Source organism: Coccinella septempunctata, chromosome 1 (genome assembly GCF_907165205.1).
Source record: "Coccinella septempunctata chromosome 1, icCocSept1.1, whole genome shotgun sequence".
In the NCBI taxonomy this organism is placed as follows: domain Eukaryota; kingdom Metazoa; phylum Arthropoda; class Insecta; order Coleoptera; family Coccinellidae; genus Coccinella; species Coccinella septempunctata.
In genome coordinates this window covers 66,013,949-66,032,849 of record NC_058189.1, presented here as the reverse complement: position 1 = coordinate 66,032,849, position 18,901 = coordinate 66,013,949, and the positions used below count along the sequence as shown (strand labels likewise).

General features: G+C 36.4%; 2 protein-coding genes across 3 annotated transcripts; one reads left to right on the top strand and one right to left on the bottom strand.

Moving 5' to 3' along the window:
• Nucleotides 1-1,888: 1,888 nt before the first annotated feature.
• On the bottom strand, nucleotides 1,889-16,278 carry LOC123323029 (ubiquitin carboxyl-terminal hydrolase 35). 2 transcript variants are annotated; one of them, XM_044911225.1, is made up of 8 exons: nucleotides 16,070-16,277; nucleotides 15,776-15,836; nucleotides 10,664-10,973; nucleotides 8,530-8,721; nucleotides 7,694-8,441; nucleotides 5,693-6,056; nucleotides 5,388-5,606; nucleotides 1,889-3,136 (listed from the first exon to the last, which is right to left on the bottom strand). In XM_044911225.1, exons 3-8 carry the CDS (start codon nucleotides 10,961-10,963, stop codon nucleotides 2,908-2,910), a joined length of 2,052 nt encoding a protein of 683 aa, XP_044767160.1. In that variant the 5' UTR covers nucleotides 10,964-10,973; nucleotides 15,776-15,836; nucleotides 16,070-16,277; the 3' UTR covers nucleotides 1,889-2,907. The 2 variants fall into 2 exon arrangements, with proteins under 2 accessions (XP_044767160.1, XP_044767161.1); XM_044911226.1 differs by lacking the exon at nucleotides 15,776-15,836 and having other exon boundaries at nucleotides 16,070-16,278.
• A 554-nt stretch (nucleotides 16,279-16,832) lies between these two features.
• LOC123323030 (short/branched chain specific acyl-CoA dehydrogenase, mitochondrial) lies at nucleotides 16,833-18,888 on the top strand. The gene is made up of 7 exons (XM_044911227.1): nucleotides 16,833-17,124; nucleotides 17,178-17,331; nucleotides 17,384-17,484; nucleotides 17,541-17,747; nucleotides 17,811-17,981; nucleotides 18,082-18,390; nucleotides 18,469-18,888. Exons 1-7 carry the CDS (start codon nucleotides 17,089-17,091, stop codon nucleotides 18,781-18,783), a joined length of 1,293 nt encoding a protein of 430 aa, XP_044767162.1. The 5' UTR covers nucleotides 16,833-17,088; the 3' UTR covers nucleotides 18,784-18,888.
• Nucleotides 18,889-18,901: the final 13 nt, after the last annotated feature.

The window sequence follows — 18,901 nt, the reverse complement described above, 5'->3', positions numbered from 1 at the left end:
ACAAATGGAATTGAAAATCAATGTTTAAAATATGTGTCGAATCAAACCAATTAAATAGGTGGTAGAAATCCATCGCAAACAAATCGGAATCTTCATTGATTTGGGAAGTAAAGGAATGTTTAAGATTACGAGAATGTTGCCTTTTTTCAGCTGATATTGTTTGGATACACTGTAATCAATATTTATACTCCATTGGTGGTTTCTTCAAAACGTCATATTCCATAACCATTTTGGATCGAGGAATCTGAAGATTTCTCCTCGATGACTTTTCAGACCAATAAACTAAAAACTTGTAGTAAAAGGTTTAATACACCTAGAACCTTGAATCCTCTTCTTGTATTCCTCAATTCCCACGTTAAGGCCAAAAAACTGATGTGATAATATACTAAGCCTTGCAAGTGCAACCGTCCAACCATCCAATGCATCAAGCAGGCACGTTCTTTATGTTAGAAATTCACTGTAACCTTCCAGATTCTAATTTCATGATGATTTTTGGACAGTAGATGCCTGATTTTCTACTCCGGTTCGGTTGAACCTACTTTTCTGCACTCATTTCAGTTTCGAAAGTGAAAGTACTTTCTCACGGGCTATTTATTGGCAGAAATCATGTGACACTTTAGAAAATGACATGAGATCGAGGAAAATGGAGAAAAGAAGGTCGTTATGTTCCCAAATACGTAAAGTGTCTTTGCCGCACGAGACTGCTTTACCGAACTCCGCTACGCATTGTTTCTGTCATTTTCCGCACTTGTAAGAAAAATAATTATTTTCCACTCCTGTGTGCTTCTTCATACTTTCCAGAAATCATTTCACTTTCTTGTACTAGTGCTGAAAAAAGATTTTTCCCGCTACAGTGATTTTTCATGCAAAATTTTTTCCAGTACTAGAGCCAGAAAGTGACCTTGTTTTTCCATCTAGTAGCAGAAAGTGGTTTTTTCCGATGTATTGCGAAAAAGTGGTACTTTCGAAACTAAAATCAGTGAAGGGAAATTAGGAAAAAAAAAGGTCGTAAAAAAATGTTCCCAACTCATGCGGAAAGTGTATTTGCCGCACGGGACAGAAATCTGCTGAAGAGAGATTCTTCACCGTCTTGTGCCGAAAATTAATTTTTTTCCGCACTGAAACGTTTTAGTGATTTTTTCCCGTAGTGATTTTTTCCCTTCGTGCTTCTTCGTTCTTTCCAGAAATCATTTCACTTTCTTGCACTAGTGCTGAAAAGAGATTCTTACCCGTTTTGTGTCGAAAATTAATTTTTTTACGCACTAAAACGCTTTAGTGATTTTTTCCCGTAAGATTCGGAGAGTGATTTTTCCCGCACTAGAGCCAGAAAGTGATATGTTTTCCCAGCTAGTGGCGGAAAGTGATTTTTTCAGATGTTTCGAGAAAAAGTGGTCCTTTCGAAACTGAGATAAGTGAAGGAAAATTGGGAAAAGAAATTCGTATAAAAAATAATGTTGCAAACTCTTGCGGAAAGTACATTTCTTCAGGGAATTAACACCAGTTTTAATGTGCGCATTTACGTACTTTCCATCAGTAATTTCAATTTCGAGAGTATAACTTTCCCTCACTAGTGCTGAAAAGTAAGTATCTTTTCTGGCTTGTGCCGCAAAGTGGGAGGGATAGTGACTTTTTCTCAGCTGCAGTGTTTTTTTCCACACAAGTTCTGAAAAGAGATTTCTTAGCAGGTTGAAAAGTGATTTTTTCTGCACTAGAGCGGAAAAAGGATCTGTTTCCACTTCCCGGCTAGTGTAGAAAGTGATTTTTTTCTAGGTACTGCCGGAAAGTGATTCTTCTGCGTTTTAGTGCCAAAAAGTGATACTTTCGAAACTGAAATGAAAGAAATTGAAGAAAAAAGGTTGACATCCTCAATAATAAAAATAAAACAAAGTTTTCAATGGCCAAAATATATTGATCGAAAAAACGAAGTCCAATTTCGCTTCATTATAAACTTCAAAATTCAACAAAATAACATGGAATGAAAAAAATAGGAAAAGAAACAGCCATTAATGACGAAATAATTTGTATAAGTGAAATCGAATAATTCACGACAATAAATATTTTTAAAAGGTTATATGTATATAACAGGGTTCATAGAAAACATTTTTCTATCACTTTCACAGATTAGTTCAAAAATCGATCGATTTAACCTCAAATGTTTATTATAATATGTAAAATGTTGAACAAGTGAGGGTCACCAGGTGGCAAGGGAATCACAATTAGGAAGATTCGATACATTGTCATTTAGTCTTTCCAAAGTCACTTGGGTGATGTATGAAAAAGCCAATACATCGAAGAAACTGATGCATTAACACTTCTTCGTGTTATTCAAGCGACTTTGGATAAACTGCAATAGGTGTTATTCCAGGAACATCGATACTGTTGGGACCCCTTTCACTGGGTTCGAATGATATCAATTAGTACGACTAAAAACATGAAAATAAAGATAACTCTTCTATTAGTACGTTAAACAACTTTAAACAAAGGTCCCAACATTATCCACGAGAGATCGACGAATATTCAATTCATCTGAGATATGGATCAGACAAATTAATCACTCGTTAACCTCTTCGTGTTGCCATCGAATCTCACCCTATAAATTAACAACAAATAAATTAAATAGAATCATTCGCTATGTACATTTTAAATCCTAAAAATCGAAATTTCATCATCACTCCGATCAAACGAACGAAAATTTCAAAACGAAAATTAACGCAAATTTTACATTCCGATAAAAAAAACAGTCCGAAATTTCAACTCAAGCCACCTGGCGCCGTCAGATACATCCATGGTGAACATAAAACAACCGAGAGAGGGCGCCAAAGATCCCTAACTCGCCCTTATGTGTGCCTACCTTTATATTACAATAAAACATTTACAAATATTACAATATTGCGTTACTATCCCACCTCAGAAGACGTACATGTTCGACGGCGCGTCCGACAGACCGCCGCCGCATCCTGGAGGCGGCATCGAGTCGTCATTATTCCTGTTTTGCCTAGTTTGATATATGGTTACATAGGGTTTCTTCGATTTTTCGTCTTCCTCCTTCTCGGTCAAATCTCTCTGAACCACGTCTTGCAATCGCAGGGGCAGACCGGATTTTTTGAGGTTTTCTGGTTCTTCGGATTGTTGATTCCTGGAAAGAACGAAGGGATTGTTAAAACGACAACTCAAAACAGCAGAGGGACAATGTAAGTTTGTTTATCCACCATCAAGGTATTGTAAGATCATCGTAATGCAGGGTGTTTTCAAAGATGATTCTTTATTTTTAACAGGTACTAGAATAAAAATAAACCATTTCACCTACAATTGCCTATACAAGGTGAGTCTGTGATTCGTACAAGTATTTTAAGAGTAGATTCTTGAGGTCAAAAGAAACACTTTTTTTGTGAAATATTTTTTCCGATTCGGCCCTCATAAAAAGATAAAGCCGTTTTAAGTTTTCATGATAAGCCCCTGCAAAAACAAAATTACCTTCAGAATAACTAGCTTAATCTGTGACACTACACATCTGTAGATCTTTTAAACAGAGTTGTATTCAGCCAAAGTACTCAAGTTTTTAAATTTCACTGATACTTTTTAATTTTTGAACATCAAATTACTCGAAAACGGCGCATTATACAAGAAAATCTGAGGAATACTTTAAATTTACAAAACGTTGAAATTTTCATTAGATAGCGTTCAACGATTTGAAACGAATTTTCTGAAAATGCCAAGACGTAAATTTACAAACGCTGAGGCTAATAGGGCTATCGGAATGCTACAGGGTGGCCTAACTCAGGTTGTTGTAGCGGAAAGGCTCCAAGTCAGCCCAAAGTTTTAAATCTCGACTTTGGAATAGGTTCAGGGAGACAGGTTCCGTTTTGGAAAGACCAAGGCTTGGTGGGCGACGAAAAACAACACCTGCTCAGGATCTTTTCATCACCGTGTCGGCGACAAGAAACCCTACATCTACGTGTAGAATGCTATGGAATACTCTTCAAAATGCAGATGCGGTCCAAATCTCCATCAAAACCATCAGACGACGTTTGAGAGAGATGAATCTAGGTTCTAGACGTCCATCAAGAGGAGTTCCATTAACACGTGACCATAAGCGTCAAAGACTGGAATGGGCAAGGTAACATAAATTGGAAAGATCAATGGCGTAGTGTCCTTTTCACTGGGGAATCCAGATATGGACGATTTTCAGATTCTCGAAGAATAAGGGTTTGGACAATCCCACGCATACCCCGTAATCGTCGCTATGTCCAAGAAGTCCATCCATTCCGAGGGGGTAGTGTTATGGTATGGGCCGGGATATGTTTCAACGGGCGCACAGATCTACACATTTGTCCTTGGAATATGACCGCCTTACACTATAGGGAGCATGCCATTGACAATGTTGTGCCAAATTTCCACGCTGCTATTGGTGAAACTTTTCAATTTCTAGACGATAACGCTAGACCGCACCGTGCAGCCATAGTTGAGAATGCGCGCGAGGAGCTTGGTATTCCACATTTACCAATACCTCCGCACTCACCAGATTTGAATTGCTTAGAACATGCATGGGATATGATCCAAAGAAGATTAGATAATCATCAACCTACCCCAGAATCCTTAAATGATCTGAGAGTGCTTCTGCCCCGTTTATGGAACCAAATTCCTCAAGAAATGTTCAACAACCTCGTGTGTAGTATGCAAAGAAGATGTCAAGCTGTTATTGATGCCCGTGGAGGCCCATACATCGTATTGATAGTCTTAAAATGCTTGAATTCTCTGGGAATAAAATTTCGTTATTTTACTTGATTTTTCCTAACCAGCCTGTATACGCTGCAGACCTACAGGCTAAAATTAATTTGCAACTTGAAATCATATTAATATGAATTTTCATCACAAAAATCTTATTTTAACTATATTTTTTTGCAATTTAAGTCAATATCCCTAACTGGTATGGAGCAGTTTACTTCGTTGACCAAACAGAATGGAAAAGTGAGCTTACGTTTCATTTTATCTATATATAGTAACTTATTTCGAAGCTCAAAATTGTATATTTAATACTTGGAAAAACTTCAGTGTCAGGGTCCAGGGGTGTTATAGCTTCATCACAAAAACTTAAAATGGCTATTTTTTTCACCCAAGCCGATCGGAAAAAAATTGTAAAGGAAAAAAGTGTTTGTTTTAACCTCAAGAATCTACTGTTGAAATGTAGGGCAATATCGAAATATCAGAAGTTGCCATAGCCACTATTGAGTGGTGGATAAAGTACAGTATTCTACACCCATATTATGGCTATTATTCACCGGGATGATTTACCATACTCGACTTCATCTTCATGAACAATAATATGTTCGTTGAATAATATATTGCTTTCGGAGAAAAATTCTTTCGATATAAAAAGATGAAATTACCTGTAGAACAATATGTAAGGTGTTTCCGGAGGTTTAAGTTCATAGATTTCGGCCAGGGTCAGTTTCTTCACTATTGTGTCGTTGAATTTGTACCATTGTTCGTTTTCTTTGGCAAGGGCGTAATAGTGTCCGTGATCGGCGTTTGATCCGTGATGTACAACGGCGGCGTAAAGTTCATAACCGACACCATTAAGTTGAATATATTCCTCCAATTTCACTCTGTAAAATAAAACAACAATTTAGAAAAAGTCAACAATTGGACCGACAATAGGTTGAAATAGATCTCTCATCTCAACGATCCTCACCTGTGTAGAAGTTTTGTCCTCTTGTGCAACTTGGAATCGTACTTGAAGTGTTTCAGGGTCATGATTAGTCTTCGTGGTGCCTGTATAACACGCGTCACCTTCTCGCCGTCGTTCAGTCCGCATTTGTTACAGTCGTACTTGTTCTGGCCGCACAATTTTTCCGGTTGTAAGTACAGGTCCAGTAGCGATGAAACGGAATGTTTCACATTGTACATATCCTCGTCCTCGTCAGGGAAACAGAGGGGTAGTTCCCTGAAATTGTCGATCTTCTCGCTGTGCGAGCTGCACTCTCCACACGTGAAGACGGTCATAGACCTACCGCCGAAGGACTGCTGCACGATTGTATTCGGCAACGTGTTCGATTCTGAAAAGGAAAATTAATGCAATGAAATCCTGAGAACATTAATGATAAAAAAAACAATTTGGCGCAGATTCTCTGTCTTGGGTTTAAATGGTACGCTTCAAGAATGTCTGACATCTCAAGTGGCTGTGGAAAATCCACATTATGTTGGTACTAGCCCATTCGGTAAAATTTTTAGTCACGGAATTTCGGTTGGTATTGAGAATAACACTGACTGAATAGCACTGACCGAAGATATTTCGTCTGTTCTTGGTTACATCGAACAAATTGACAAAATAACTGAATCAATTTTGAATGCTGATCGATTAATTCCGAAATTGGGTATAATTTCAGTTTTAATACATTTCTAGGTTGTGTTTATAAATTTTATTCCTACGTTGAAACTGCAAAAATGCAGAATTCAGCAAATACGCAAAGGTTTGAATGAAAAGTTGCCAAAAAAGTTTGCGGGTGATTGCTTTTCAAAAAATAGTGTGAGTCTTTCCTACAAGAATCACCATCAAAAATACATTTTTCAATGGTTTTCCAGTTTCTAATTAAAAATTCCTTTTCAGGTGCCATCGTTAGGCAAGTGTATCTAAGCAGGCGCTTGCTCAAGAAAAAAATCATATGAAAGACCCACACTGTTTTTCGACAATTTTTTCGCAACTATTTATTTCCACCGTGTATTTTGTAAAGATTGACCCTATAGATCTACCTTATCGGGCAGATTCGCCAAATCAAACTGAGAAAAAAAAAACTATATTAAAACGTTTCAAAAACAAGTTATGGTCCAAATGGCTTTTACCCTAGAGCGGAATCGCGAAAATTGGTGCAAAATACCTTTGCTCGCCTGGTTGTTATGTTACTTAAATGCGTTGCTAAGGAAGCTTTGCACGTGATACTTTGCGTTTTCTATGCCCTCGACGAATGTTTTGAAATTATTCGATCAAATGTCGAAATTCCCAATTTTTAAATGCATTTTTCGACGGCATTTTTACCGAGGAGGCATCTGGAAGAATTCTATAAATAAATACTTGGAGCCCTCTTAACCAGATCCGCAATTTTACACACTATTCTGCATTTAATCAGAAATTAAGCTGCATGTGGACCTAATTCGATGTCAATATAAGCCAAAAATGATCGATCTGCTTAAAACAGGCCTCGAAAGTTCAGTCCGTAGAAACAACACAAAATCTATAGGGCATTTCGGATCAGCTAACTTTGACAGGACCACTGAGAGTGTTGGTAAGGTTCATATTTTTGTGATTTCGAGTGGTTTTTATAAATCCTTTTCAATTTTCTGAGAAAATGTCGTGCAGTGATACTCATTCATCTTTCGGTGGTGGAAATAGAATGTGTTATGATAGAAAACTGACTATTATTGACAATATTATCTCGTTCAATTTGAAGTTTTGTGGTCATAAATGTCATAGAAGGTTTGTTTGCCTCTCAAGCGATCATTGAGGTTTTCACTGACATAACCTAGAAAAACCCATAGAAGTTGTCAAAACATATGTGAAAATTTCAAAACTATGAGATTGCTGGAGTTTCACTATCCGTAAAGTAAAGATATTTTCGATTTTCCATCCTTCAAGATGTCAGCAAAATTCCTGAAACGCGTATAATAATCCTGAAGGGAAAAAATCGTGAAAACTCACCATCAGAAGTCGTAGGAGCATCCTTCTTTCCCTTCAACTGCGAAACCTCCTGCTCATGCATGATATCCAACAGGTGCAGAAGAAACTCGGAACTGTCGTGTTGAAAACCCACGTTGAAGCCCGCCGGTCTGGCCAAGTGAAGGATATTGGTGGGCGAGAGCGTGAATTTCTTCGAACACTGCAACAACACGAACAGATCCTGGACGCTGTTTAACAGGGGCATCTCCGTATGGTCGAACATCAGGACGTTGTTCCTGAAGAATTTGGTCATGTACAGGGCCTGGAGGACGCTGTTCATATAGCAGGTGTTTCCCAAGTTGTTCAATCCGACCTTAACGTCTTGAGGGTTGACCTCTGTCAGTTCGCAAACCCAAGGTTTGTCAGAGCTGAGCATGTCCCTGCTCGCCTTGCTGCACATGCAGACGTCGAGCACCGATTCCAAGTGGTCGTAAGCCATCTGATAATCCGGATAGATTTGTTTAAGTTTCGAGTACAAATGGACCAGTTTCTGAAGGTATAAGATACTGTCGTCTGAATTTTCCCTTTCCAGGAATGTGGCCGTGTTCATCAGGTGCGGAAAAATTTTTTCGTACACCTCCGGGCTGTTTTGTACCCTGTTCAACATGTAGAATACCACAGGACCGACGGTTTTTCTGAAGTCCTCCATGATTAACAGTTTGAACAGTGGCTCGATAGTGGCCAGAGTGACGTCCAGGATGATATTCGCGTGGTGCTCCTCTTCTAAAGCCTGGAAAGGAAATTTAATTAAGTTTAAACAATCCATTTAAAAAGAAATATTGAACTGGATTCGAAATTTAAATGTCTCGATCACTTACCTCCATGAATAAGACGACCAACGGACTGAGATTTGGAGTGTAAGTCCATTTGGTGAGCCACAGACATAAATTATGTAGAGCCTTCTCTAGGCTTACGTATTTGTAGCCGGAATTGAGGATCCATTTGACTGCGTCAGGAATCATCTCCAGAGGGATCAAACGCAGAACTATTGACATAGCGGGTGATAAAATCTGGAAGGAAAAAAATACATTGATTGAGCTGCTTTCAAGATTAAAGAAGCCGATTAATGATAGCTAAACGGTCTTCATCATATATATATACTCCATTCACATTTATTTTAGCAGTCGGTTGGCCATGAAATAATTTTCTCAAGTTTTTGTAACTAGAACGGAGTAAGGTTGGCACTCATGAAATGTCGTTAATGTCATAAGGCCGTTGCCACTACTAATATCAATTTTTATTACGAAAATGCCGAAAGTGATTGAAAAAAGAGAAAGGGTTTCAGGAATTAGAATTCAGGTCCGCTCATTCAAATAGTTAAACCTTGATATTCTAAAATCCACAATACGTCAGACGGTAGCGAACATATTCAATGTAAGAGAATTTATATAATGTGAGCGCCTTATATAAGTCATCTATTCCATTTTAAACGATCGTATTTTTTATCTTAATTTATTCCGAACAATTTGTAATAAGAAAATTTTCGTTTATTTTCACCGATTAATAAATTCCTCCTCAATGGATTCATTTGCAAAATCTAAAATATGATTCTTCCGTCAAACTATCGTTAAATGCCCATTAATTTTTCTTTTAATGACAAAGTCGATACAGTTGGCAAACCTCTACCTGCTCTCTAAAACTGTCAAAATTTCAGAATGCAATTGAAAGAATTCGGTTGCATTCGTTTATTTCAATTGAATTCCACAACCCATTCATCATAATGACCCATAGCAATAAACCTTCAAAAGGGTTTTACAGTGTTAATGTGGGCCCCGAATCAATAGAATCGTTTAGATAAAATAACGACGTTTAGATGAGTCAATCAATTCAGATGAAATCTTCGCTACCTGTCCGTTTTTGAATTTTTCCAGAAATTACTAGAAAAAAGTTTCTGGAAGTATTTAGAAACTAGAAAAAAACTATATATCATTGAAATCGATTTGTTACTTCGTACAAACCAACCGTTCAACTTTTTTGAATTATTCAGCAGAAAAATCTCTTTTTCGTATCTACAGTATCCTTCCTCACGAAATTTTCTGTAAAATTGATATTTTTTTCACTTAAAATTGATTTGAAGAAGTTAGGATGGAATATCAAAATTTTATTCAAAATTCCGCTATTTGGAAAACTTTTATTCGGAATTGCAAAATTATTTTCCACAATTGAAATAGATATAAATTATGGAATATCTAAAATTTCATACAAAAATTCGGTGTTTGACAAAATTTAATTCTGGATCACAAATATTTTTCAACTAAAATTGATTTGAAAATCCAAGAATGAAATATTAAAAATTTAATGCAAAAATCCGGTGTTCAAAATAGTTCCATTCTGGATTATAAAAAACCCTCAAAATCAAGTAACTAATGATGCAGCCACGGTTTTCCACGATCGGAGCCGACTCTGCAAATGATAAGAGAATTTGGACAGAACCGGCATCAGGATAAATTGTCGGATCACAACAGTTCGATTACGATAGTTTAAGGGTGAATTTGAATACGGATAATATAAGACGAAATGAAAATATTTTAAAAACGAACATGTCTGCTAGCTGCTAAAAAAATTATTTCCTCGGTTATTTGATTTCATGAACGAAATATCGTTCATCTCACTTGAATTCTCTAATTTTTCACTAATTCGAAGGGTTTGAAGGCACTTTAACCGCGAACCAAAAAAAAAATGTTGAACTTGAACACTAAAACCTCCTGGTATCATTGAACTGACAAGTCCAAAATGAAATATGAATTCAATCAGAGTGAAATTTGGAACGGATCGTTTCTTAGGATAATTTTGAACAAACAGCCGAAATTTTATGCGAAAAATCAAACGAAAAAGTCTCAAAATCGTATTTCATTCGAAATATCAGCTGGGGTCAGCCAAATCGGAGAATGCCAAACGCGAAAAGATTTGAAGTCAAATTCTGAAAAACTACGAAAAATTCAAACCACGTACCTTATTGCTGTCGGATATCTCGTTGTAGAGCGCCCTCAAGGTGGCGTACAACAGGTCAAAGTTGGAGCATTCCTGCCTTAGGATATCCTCCACCTGGTGCAGGTCCGCGATGAACTTCTTGAATTTGGTGGGGTCCGTGGGCACCGTGCACGTACCCAGGCCGATGACCATGCTGATGCAGATCTCGTCCCTACGATGACCGTTCCTGCTGGCGATCTCGTGCTGTCGCAGCAGCAGCTGAAGCCTCGCGTCCGTGGTCGCGCTGTCCGAATGCTCGACCAGCATCTGCTTCACCGCCATCCTGATCTTCCTGTGGAGTTTCATCGTGGTTTTATCGAAAATTTCCACGAACAGCGAGTAAACGTTTAATTTAAACTTGTAGGCGATTCTATAAGTGTGTTTCTTAAACGAGACAGACTTCTGTGTTGTTTGGTCAGAATTCGAAGAGCTTCTGGCTTTAAATCTGAATATTCCACGATTCATCGTAGCCGAAGGAGAACTACTGATCTTTCGGGAATACCGTTCTCTTGAACCTAATTACCCCCATCTCCCACCCCCACCCCTCAAGTAAGCACAACCCTTCAACGACCAATCGCATGAGCGCTAGGTATACTTATCGACTACCTGTACTTACTAAATAGAAAATTTCTAGGAACCCTCTAGAAATTCATCAGCTTGAACGTTATGATAAAATATTAAATAAGTATAACAATAAGAGAGTAACATTTGAAACTCATTAACGAAATTTGTTGAAAAAAAATCAATGGGAATATTGAAAAAACTGAAATGATTCTGATGGCCTGTAATTAACTCATTTTGAACAAGCTAATTTTGTATTAGCTAATCAGCTTATTCGAAATAAGGTAATTCCAAGTGCGCTTCTAGAATTAGCTAATTTGGAACATTTAAAACTATAAAGAAGATAATAAGAAAGTTCCTAAGGACTGTTATTGGAAACAATATTACAATTATAAACAATTAGTTAGTTTCAAGTATTTGGAGTTAAAAAAACAGCTTCAAAACTTTGAAAATACTATTAATTTTCAATAATCTAAATCAAATTGGCTAATTTAAAAATATTAAAATCAGCTTGCTTCATAAATTCGAGGACAGAGAAGTGGCATCAAAAAACTTCAAAGTTTTCATATAGATGGTTCATAGGCAAATTAGAAATAATTGCCACCGATAAAAAATAACAAAACGAAATGAATGGCCAATGACACCGAATCTGCGTTTTTTATTTTATCATTTTTCGTCGCCTTGGATGTGAATGGGTCTAATCCACAATGTTAGGTTTTTTGAGTTAGAACTGTAGACAACTTCAAAAAAGCTCATATTTTAGAGTAGTGAAGACACTCAATCGATTTGTAGCTTTTTCGTTGAGTTCTAGCAGAATTGCTGAAAGATCTAAGCAACAATTTTTTTTAGTGAATACAACCTGGCGGCTTGGATCGTTTCACTACTGTTTTCTACAGGGCTGATTTGAAATATTCAATAGGAGTTAAAATTAATGAACCACAAGCTGACACTTGAATTCTATATTACGCAACCAGTCGTGAGCTAGGCGTTAATTATTTTCTAGAGCGAAAAAAGTTCGAATGCGTTTTACTCGAAATTTATATTGAGGGGATCAGACCTATTCACGTCCAAGGCGACGTTTTGAATTATCTATATCATCATAAAAAAAAAATATGACGACAACGAAATTTGGAGCCATGAAATTGTTTCAAAAAAATTCATAGGTCTAAAAACCATCCGGTTTGTATATTCCATTTTTTTGTCTGGGCCCAATCTGAAAAACACTCGATGAGCTTGCAGATGAAGCAAGAATCGGCCGATTATAATTTCATCGTATTAAATAGCTTCAAGTGAGAAAAACATTAACCCCGGGTTTCATAAAGTTTGATCGGGGAATCAAGGCTAGATTGACGAATAGACGTCATTTTGTTTTCAAACAATAATTCAGTCACGATCATTCAGAATATCATTCTCGCATGAAATTATGTTGTTTCTACGTCCATTCAATTATTCTCAGTTGCTACTTCTTTAATATAGTCACAAATGAAAATATTTGACTAATCGAAAACAGTTAATTTCAAATTGGCTAATTTCAAAATATTAAAATAAGCTTACTGCATAGATTCAAGGGTGGAGAAGTGGCATCAAAATACATCGAAGTTTTCATATACCTGGTTCATAGGCAAATTAGAAACAATTGCCACCGATGAAAAAATAACAAGATGAAATGAATGGCCGATGAAAACCGAATCTGGGTTTTTTATTTTATCATTTTTGAATTATCTATATCATCATAATAAAAAAATATGACGACAACGAAATTTGGAGCCGTGAAATTGTTTCGAAAAAATTTCGTTCATTGACCTAAAAACCACCCGGTTTGTGTTTTCCATTTTTTTTGTCTGGGCCCAATCTAAAAAACACTCGATGAGCTTGAAGATGAAGCGGAAATCAGCCGATTTTAATTCCATCGTATTAAATGGCATCAAGTGAAAAAAACATTAACCCCCGGTTTCATACAGCTTGATCGGGGAATCAACGCTTGATTGACGAATAGACTTCGCTTTGTTTTCAATCGATAATTCGGTCGTGATCATTCAGAATATCATTCTCGCATCAAATTATGTTGTTTCTACGTCCATTCAATTATTCCCAGATGCTACTTCTTCAATATAGTCACAAATGAAATGGTTCCAGTGATATTGTTTTAGAACTCGAGCGGCTGTCAAATCGTTGATCAGACAATCAAAGTTTTATGAAACCCTCTGTTCGAATAAATGCCGATGAGCAAATTTCACTTCTTCTGTAGCTTTTGGGATTCTTCACCTAATAACCATACCCAAGTCAGAGGTCATTAGAGTCGAACGTTTTATTATGATTTCGGTTTCTCAGAAGGGTCGACACATTTCTATGTTATCTAAGTACAATTCTCGAAATGTCGTTGGAGAAGTACTTAACTTCATAAAGGTTCTTTCAGAAGTATTCAAGAAAGGAGTTATAAAACCTTCATTTACTGCTTCCAGAATACGAAAGGGCCACCCTTTGAAATTGAAGTATGAAAATGAACAATCCTTCGAAATTATAGAGGGTCACACCGGGTTTCATAAAACTTTGATTGTCCGATCAACGATTTGACAGTCACTCGGTTTCTGAAACCTTTTCATTTTTTTTTAATATTTAATTGAAAATAATGGAATGGGCGTATGAACATCTTAATTTGATGCGAGAATGATATTCTGAATGCTCACGACTGAATTATCGGTTGGAAAGAAATTGACGTCTATTCGATAATCAAGCGTTGATTCTCCGATCAAGCTTTATGAAACCCGGGGTCAGTCTTTGACTCGTACAAATATTTCAACAGTTGATTCTTGGGGTCAAAAGAAACACTTTTACCTTTACCATTTTTTCCGAATCGGCTCTGTTCAAAAGATACAGGCTGTTGAAAATTTTTTATCTCACAAACGGTTCTATCGAATGAAATGAATTTCGGATTATAATTTTTTATTTATTTGATGAATCTTTCTCGAACATAAGATATCACTCACGTCTTCCAGTTTTCTCATTATGACCATTACGTTCCATAAAAATACCAAAAATTCAAAGAACCCAGCTCTTGAAACTTAGCTGGACGCTATCTAATGAATATTTTCATATTTTTTCGTTTTCGAGTAATTTGATGTTCAAAAATAAAAAATTATCTGTGAAATTTGAAAAATTGGATACTTTGGCTGAATACAACTCTGTTCAAAAGATCCACAGATGTGTAGTGCCACAGATTTTGCTAGTTATTCTGGAGGTAATTTTGTTTTTCTAGGGGTGGCACAGCTCATCATGAAAACTTAAAATGGCTATATTTATCCTTTTATCAGAGACCAATCGGAAAAAATGGTATAGGAAAAAAGTGCTTCTTTTGACCTCAAGAATCTACTGATTAAGTATTTGTATGAGTCAGACTCACCACATGACAAGTGTCATTGTCAAGTACGCGGTTAATGCTTAGTGGATGGTATTGTGGCCCAGTGTCTTGGTCCATGGCCAAAATAGTTAGCACAATGAGATTTTGCATATCATCTGTGTGCCAAATTCAGTGATTTTCATAAAACAGAATTCTGCGACAAAAAGGGCTGAATTCAGGGGGCTGTAACCCTAAAACAGGCCCCCTAACCTAACCTAACCTGGCAAAAATCTAGAATAGGGGTCTCCTTATTGTATCCAGGGAATCTGTGACCGAATTTTGTTGCATTAATATCGGGACAGCCTGTATAATTTTCCACGTTATAGTTTTACAAGTAAAAAAATTGCACCAGAGCCTTTCTCAAATTGGCCAGCTTGCCTCCCTGGACCTTGACTTCGGCACATATGAATTTATACTGGGTGTCCCGCAAATATTGCAAAAAATAAAAGTGTGTTGTTGACCGCTGTTTCGCGTCGTTCGGACAACGGCAGTGGCGTACGGGAAAGATCACTTTCCGCTATTGTTAGCTGAATAAATTCCTTTCCCGCATTTGTCGTGAAAATTACGTAAATAAAATCGCTTTTCCACACTAGTGCAGGAACTTTCAAAAACCTTTGAACTGAAATGAGTGTGGGAAAGTGGGTCAAACCGCACTATAGTGGAAAAAATACACTGAGTTAAACTCAGTGGAAGTATTTTCATGCAAAACACATACACACAAGCTACAGGCTTTATATGTTTGCAAACATAGAGAGAGGAGTTTCCATTTTCTAGAATTCATTCCTTCAAATGCTATTGCTCAGCTTCATTTCATCATAAACTGAACATATTGACAGCTGCCTAAAACATCTTTCTATCATCTGTGATTAAGGGGGGTGGGAAACCTTCGAATATTAATACCATAATATGAAACAAAGAGCTTGACCATCCTAGTTATCAAGTCGTCAAAAACAATGGCAAAGCCAAATCTATTGTTTACTAATAAAGCAGTGAACAGTAGCTCAGGAATCAATAAAATTTATATTACTTCCTCAATCAATTTTCTAGCTCCTAATATGCCTAATCAATTGGGGATACAATATTGTGACCCAGTAAAGGTAATCAACTCTGCAAACAGATCAGACTGAAATACTCACTTATTTTTTTAAGTGTTCAAATACTACGTAGCCTTCAGGGTAAAAGCACTTTCTCTGACACCTGAAACAAAACCATTGAGAAGGCTCCTAGATGAATGATAGAGTATGATCCTAGTAGTGTTTTGACATTTTGAAATCATTTGTTTATGGATGATTCAGGAATATATATCAAATTAGTGTACTTTATAAATACTCCTGCGTTCTGATAGGTAATATTTATAGATAGATCCTTCATTTAAACCCAATTAAAATCCTCCCAATGCATAATAAAGAGATGTCGTTAATGGTACTAACCTTGCTAGGATAGGATATATATAACTGATGGCAGATCTCAATAACCATAAATTGGGGGTTTTAAACGATTTGCATGGATTTCACAATTATTGAACATTAGTAATTAGGTATTCTGAGGATATCTGGTGCATTTCTAATTATGAAAATAAATAATAATTGGACTTGTAAACTGTCAAGATTTTAGAAGGAAGGATTAACAGAGAAATTTAATTGTCATTTGTCAGTGTGACATATACAGGATAAGTTGACATCCAATGTTACCAATACCAAAGTTCAACTCTTGGCCCATATGGATTGCAATTATTATTCCTAGATTATTACATGGAATGATTTCATTCATTAATCAATATGCAATCACCTGGATCCATGCCTGGACCATAAATAAAATGAGATTTTTGAATCGAGTCAACTCAGATTACAGAAAAATGTAACTTCCTCAGCAACACTAGCGTCACGTAGCGGAAAAAGCCGAACAAACATTTAAAAAAATAATTCAGCAACACTCCTAAACACTCAACTGTTGTGCGATAATTTAATATTATATGTAAGTAAAAAGTTGAAATTTATGCGTTGATAACTACAACAGAAGAGTCTTGATAATTGTGAGATTAGAATGAAATCATCCCGGTGATTTTTACAGAATACAGTAATCTGTAAATGATTTATATATTTGAATATGTAATCAATGATTTATCAGAATATGAAAAACTTTATTTTTGAAATAATTATCAAGAATTAAAGTATGTGTTTTGAAGCTGAAAGTATCACCACTAAATAGTATTACTTTTAGGAAATTACAAATTCGTTATCAGTTCCTTTCAATATCATTGAACAGTTTCCCTGATATGATGTTCTCATTTTGAAAATAAAGATTTCGAAATACCTATTTGGTAGTATGAATAAATGAATATTTTGTACAGAAAAAGATCGAATCATGCGCAAGTTTTGAACTCAAAGGTTGGATAAGTACTATGTGAGGAAAAGGGATTCAGTAGTTTGAGGAATAGTATCTCGTAATAATGATATCCACAAAGATTTCAAATATTTGTAAGCAGGTGAGTCGATTATGAATAAGAATTATATATATATTATCTCATTCACTCTTTAGTTATCTAATAATCAAAAGAGCCCTGCAATCAGCTTAGTTATTAGACAATTTTCAAATGGAGCAAATACCAAGACTAAAGAAGAGCTATTAAATAATACAGGTTGCGGTCCTCTCACCTCATTAACAGAAAACGAACTTCTTATGAAAGAAACAGGTTTGTTAAGTTAGTAATTAATAAACTTTATTTCACATTTTAAACTTTATAGTACATAAATTGGCAAAGGAACAAATTGAACCTAATGTTCGAGAAATGGAAAAAGATGGTAAATTTAAGAATTCCGTCTTGGATATGTTGTTCAAAAATGGGGTATGCTGGCAAACATCCACCTCAAGAAATGTTGCCAATAATATGTTTCATTTTAGCTTCTAGGTATTGAGATTGATGAGTGTTATGGGGGAGCTGGCTCTAATTTCATGACAACAATCCTTACGGTTGAAGAAATATCTAAGGTTGATCCCTCAGTCTCAACTTTGGTGGATATCCATAACACTTTGGTGAATTCAATCATAATGAAGTTAGGGTCAGAAGAACAAAAACAGAAGTATCTTCCTAGATTAGCAACTCAGATGGTATGGAAATTTATAAGATTTACTTAAAAAATGAGTAACTGTACTAGTTATTCTAACCCACAGGTTGGAAGTTTTGCTATTACAGAGACTACCTCAGGATCAGATGCATTTGCAATGAAAACCACAGCCAAAAAGGATGGCTCAGATTATATTATAAACGGCTCAAAAATGTGGATTTCCAATGCAGATATTGCTGGACTCTTTGTTCTATTTGCAAATGCGAATCCATCTGCTGTAAGTTATGCATTGTCTCAAAATTTGCATCTATCATGTTGCTCCAATTTATTCCTGCAGATCTTTGAATTTTTATTCATTCGGTAGTGTTTTTATCCAGGGATACAGAGGCATTACTTGTTTCCTTGTAGACAGAGATTTAGATGGAGTTTCTGTGGGTAAACCAGAGAAAAAACTAGGGATCTGTGCTTCAGGAACCTGTATGGTTTCATTAGACAATGTCCGGGTACCTGAAAGTGCCATTTTGGGGGAACTGGGGCAAGGGTACAAATATGCTGCGGGATTCCTGAACGAGAGCAGAATTGGAATCGGTGCACAGCAGTTAGGTCTGGCTCAAGGTTGTTTTGATGCTACCATACCTTACACCTTAGAGCGAACTCAATTTGGCCAACCCATATTTGATTTTCAGGTAGGTTTGCCCCCTGAATGATACCCATCGATCTGAATCGAAAATATTGGGTTAATTTGTGGAAAATTTTCTTGTCAGTCGATGCAACACCAGATCTCCCGAATAGCGACCCAAATCGAGTGTGCCAGGCTGCTGGTGTACAACGCAGCTCGTATGGTGGAAATGAGGCAACCTTTCGCGAAACAGGCGGCCATGGCTAAATATTATGCTTCGGAAGTAGCCCAGGAAACCTGTGTAAAGTGTATTGATTGGATGGGGGGTCTAGGTTTCAGTAAAGATTATATTCAGGAGAAATTTTACAGGGACTGCAAGATAGGTAGTATCTATGAGGGCACCACCAATATGCAACTGACTACCATTGCTAAACTGATCAAGAAGGAATATCAAAACTAAGTTTTACGCGTTTTCTCTATATATTTTTTTATTTCTCTATACTGAAATGACAATATGTACAATGCTCTGATATTTTCTGAAACAATAAAAATATTATTCTTGTTATTTCTTTTCAACA

Bases quoted from the DNA above. Each gene is read 5' to 3' on its own strand.
- LOC123323029 (XM_044911226.1), bottom strand. From the start codon at position 10,963: ATGGCGGTGAAGCAGATGCTGGTCGAGCATTCGGACAGCGCGACCACG. The intron at 8,722-10,663 runs GTACGTGGTTTG...TTTTCCTTCCAG, and splicing joins AGATATCCGACAGCAATAAG to ATTTTATCACCCGCTATGTC. The intron at 5,607-5,692 runs GTGAGGATCGTT...TTTATTTTACAG, and splicing joins AGGACAAAACTTCTACACAG to AGTGAAATTGGAGGAATATA.
- LOC123323030 (XM_044911227.1), top strand. From the start codon at position 17,089: ATGATATCCACAAAGATTTCAAATATTTGTAAGCAG. The intron at 17,125-17,177 runs GTGAGTCGATTA...TTCACTCTTTAG, and splicing joins TTTCAAATATTTGTAAGCAG to TTATCTAATAATCAAAAGAG. The intron at 18,391-18,468 runs GTAGGTTTGCCC...TTTTCTTGTCAG, and splicing joins AACCCATATTTGATTTTCAG to TCGATGCAACACCAGATCTC.